The 3,437-nt window shown below is 38.6% G+C and overlaps 1 protein-coding gene across 7 annotated transcripts in view; it reads right to left on the bottom strand.

Moving 5' to 3' along the window:
- Positions 1–3,437, bottom strand: part of LOC110336759 (E3 ubiquitin-protein ligase HERC2) — a 174,413-nt gene that overhangs the window by 50,617 nt on the left and 120,359 nt on the right. For all 7 annotated transcript variants that reach the window (XM_021219818.1, XM_029537466.1, XM_029537451.1 and 4 more), the window contains exons 58-63: positions 2,661–2,742; positions 2,421–2,564; positions 1,082–1,172; positions 629–806; positions 404–485; positions 148–319 (exon numbers count right to left, since the gene is read on the bottom strand). In XM_021219818.1, the coding sequence (XP_021075477.1) occupies positions 148–319; positions 404–485; positions 629–806; positions 1,082–1,172; positions 2,421–2,564; positions 2,661–2,742 (749 nt within the window). The remainder of the gene's footprint in view (positions 1–147; positions 320–403; positions 486–628; positions 807–1,081; positions 1,173–2,420; positions 2,565–2,660; positions 2,743–3,437) is intronic.

Genomic DNA, 3,437 nt, shown 5'->3' with positions numbered 1-3,437 from the left:
ATATATATATATATATATATATATATATATATATATATATATATATGCCAAATGAGTAAGGAAGAAAGTTTTACAAGCAGCCTAGGCTGTGCACAGGGCTTGCCACATACTCCACATTTGGCAATAACACTGCGGAAGTTCACGTACCATGTCCACACCACTCCCGACTTGGTGAGCGCCAAGGAAAACTGAGCTCCACACTCAATCTGGCATACTCCCTGGCCATTTAGTCTCTCAATGTTCTGGGGAATATTACAGCCTTCACTTCCTCCTCGGCCCAATTTTCCAAAATCACCATCACCCCAAGAAAACACCAAACCTAGATTTAAAAAATAAATACCTCGGGTAAATAGTTGGTAACATTCATACCAGCCAGAAACCCACCGTCACAAACAGCTCTTACCTTCATCAGTCAGGGCCAATGTCTGCGCATCTCTGCTTCCACATGCAACCTGGATTACTCTGTGACCGAGAAGGACTTTTACCTACTCAATGACAAATTTAAAATAGAATGAAGCGTGGGAACTGAGAAAACAAAGTCAATTAACATTCAACACTTTAAAAACCTAGACTTAGGGCTTAACCTTGATAGACATTATTTATAAGCAATAAAAATGTGTATACTCACCATTTTGGGCTTCAGCTGTGTTGTATTATCCCCGTGTCCCAATCGGCCATACTCGCCAAGGCCCCAAGTGTACAGTTCCCCACTGGATGTCAGGGCTGCACTATGAGAACTCCCGCAGGCTATGTCCCTGATACGCTTGGTTTTCAGGGCCTCTATGAGCCTTGGTTTGTCACAGTTCCTGAGGTAAAAGTAAATCACACTCCTCATCAAATGTCTTTTCACAGAGGTGGCCCATCTTTGGTCACCAAAAAATATATGTATATATCACTCTAACTATCAAACCTTAAAAGAGTACGTAAAACCATAGCATATCTAATCTAGGTTTTAAAATTTTAATATTTATTTTAATAAATAAATTATAACATTAATTTTCTGCAAAATAATTGAAAATACACCATTATTACTAGTTAACAATTCCCTGTTAATGGGTGAGATTGAAGAAAGAAGCCTTACATTCTGCTGAAGTGTCCAAGTTTCCCATCATCACCTTCACCCCATGAAAACACCTTCCCATCCACGGTTAAGGCTGTAGCATGCCGGCCACCTGCAACATTCATGCGGGGGAAGGCTGTCAAAGGTTTTTGCTACTCATTCTGCTTGGAATATAGCATGTATTCAATGTGTATGTGTTGACTAAATGAATAAACAGAATTATCACCATAGTTATCATACAAACTATCTAAGTGACATATATGTAAGATAAATGGACTTTTAGTAAATTATAAATTGTTAAAATATTTTACCTACAAAGAAGCAGCAAAATAATGACTGTTAATGGGACTTCTGTTGCTTTTAGTATATAAGAAGTCAATACTTGGTAAAAAATAAAAATGAGCACATTATAATTAGTCAGACTGTCATTACAAATAGCACTATGCACCATCAGTGGGACGATTTAAACCAACCATTTTGAAAGCACACACAGCTTATGCTCTTCCCAGACACTCCAATGATCCAATGAGTCCAACGATTTGTCTCAGGTTATATGATTGAGCTTTAGCTATCCAGTCAAGGCTCTACAAACTTTTTGAGTGTCAGGGCAGTGCAGCAGATGAGACTCCTGATACCCAGCATTCACTTTCTACTCTTTATCCACAACAGAAGACCCCATATTATCAGGGACAACAGCTCCACTCTAGAGAGGTGCTGCATGGGGCTAGAGTATTATAGCCACCTTCCCACAGAGAGGCCAGAAAAGCCACAGTTCTTCACAAGCAGATGACTTATAGATGGGCCCAGACCCTAACCCTAGAGCAGTGGTTCTCAACCTTCCTAATGCTACTACCCTTCAATACAATTTTTCATGTTTTGGTGACCCACAACCATAAAACTATTTCATTGCTATTTCATAACTATAATTTTGCTGCTGAGTCATAATGTAAATATCTGATCTGCAGAATATCTGGTATGAGACCTCCCTCAAAGTGGTTGTGACACACAGACCGAGAACCAATGCTCTAGAGGTTAACAGAGTAGAAAAGTAAATTCTTCTTTTGTATAAGCTACTTCCATTTAGATTATCTGTTACACCTGGCTATCTCCTATCCTACCCAGTGTGAGCATGAATTGAGCTTGGTATCTAGAGTTCAGCTCCATCCTTAGGAACCTAGCATAGTGCTTCAGAAAAATATTCAGCAAAGCCAAACTGAAACTGAAGGACAGCAATGAACTCATTTGAAAAATATCTTTCTCATCACTGAAGATTCATATAGGACACTTCAGGAAGTTACTTAGGGCCCTAATCACTTGAAGGAACAAAAGCTTATCAGGAACTGAGCACTGATGTACATACCTGAGTGAACTGCTACCTTCTTGACCACGTAGCTGCTGAGGGCTGTAATCTGCCGAGGAATAGGAACCGTCCCACTAGACATACCCAGGCCTAGCCGGCCATTTGTGGCTTCTCCACAAGAATACACCTTCCCTTCCACAGTCACTGCAAGAACAGTCAAAAGAAGTGCCATTTTAGAACATAAAAGCTATTGTTTTATGTGTGCCAAACATAATTTTTCCAATATTAGAATTATCATACCTGCAAACAAGCTCTTAGAACCACCAGCCACCTGAACCACATTCAGGGCTGACAGAGTCTCAGAGAATGAAGGAACTTTTATCTAGAATAGGATATTTAAAACAAACAAAGGAAAAGGATAATGTTTAAACGTTTTAAATCATAAGTGATCTTACCAGATAATATACAAAACATCTGTTAGTTTCTAATTACCTTAGCCACAGGAGTCCTTACCTCTTACATATACAAGCTAAAGTATTTTAGAGATGAAAGAATACTATTAGATTGACTTAAATTGGATTTGCAGGGTAGACAAGCAATTAGACCAGGAGCTGGGAAGACAATTCAGTCCAGGGCTTGCCACGCAGGCATGGGGATTTGAGTTCAATTCCCAGAGTCTATATAAAAGAGCCAGGCATGGTTTACAACCTCAGTGCTGGGGAACAAACGCAGCTAGACCTCTTGAAACTTGCTGGTTAGCCAACCTAGCCTGATCAGTGAGTCTGGTGTGTGAAGACACCCTGTCTCCAAAAACAAAGCAAACAGTGAGAGAGGGGCAAGACTAAAGATGTTACTATAGAATACTAAAAACAGCAGATTTCATCTGATGGAGTTATCTCCAAATACTAAAATTTGGAGTTAATTGTTTTTGGGACTCAAGATATTATACAATGAATTCAATATCAGTCCCAATGTATTATCTGTTATACTTATTTTTTTTTTCTTTTTCTTTTCTTTTCTTTTCTTTTCTTTTCTTTTTGGTTTTTTTTTTTTTTTTTTTTTTTTTTTTTTTTTTTT

Source organism: Mus pahari, chromosome 1 (genome assembly GCF_900095145.1).
Source record: "Mus pahari chromosome 1, PAHARI_EIJ_v1.1, whole genome shotgun sequence".
In the NCBI taxonomy this organism is placed as follows: domain Eukaryota; kingdom Metazoa; phylum Chordata; class Mammalia; order Rodentia; family Muridae; genus Mus; species Mus pahari.
The sequence above is the reverse complement of the archived record's forward strand: the minus strand, read 5'-3'. Positions and strand labels throughout refer to the sequence as shown.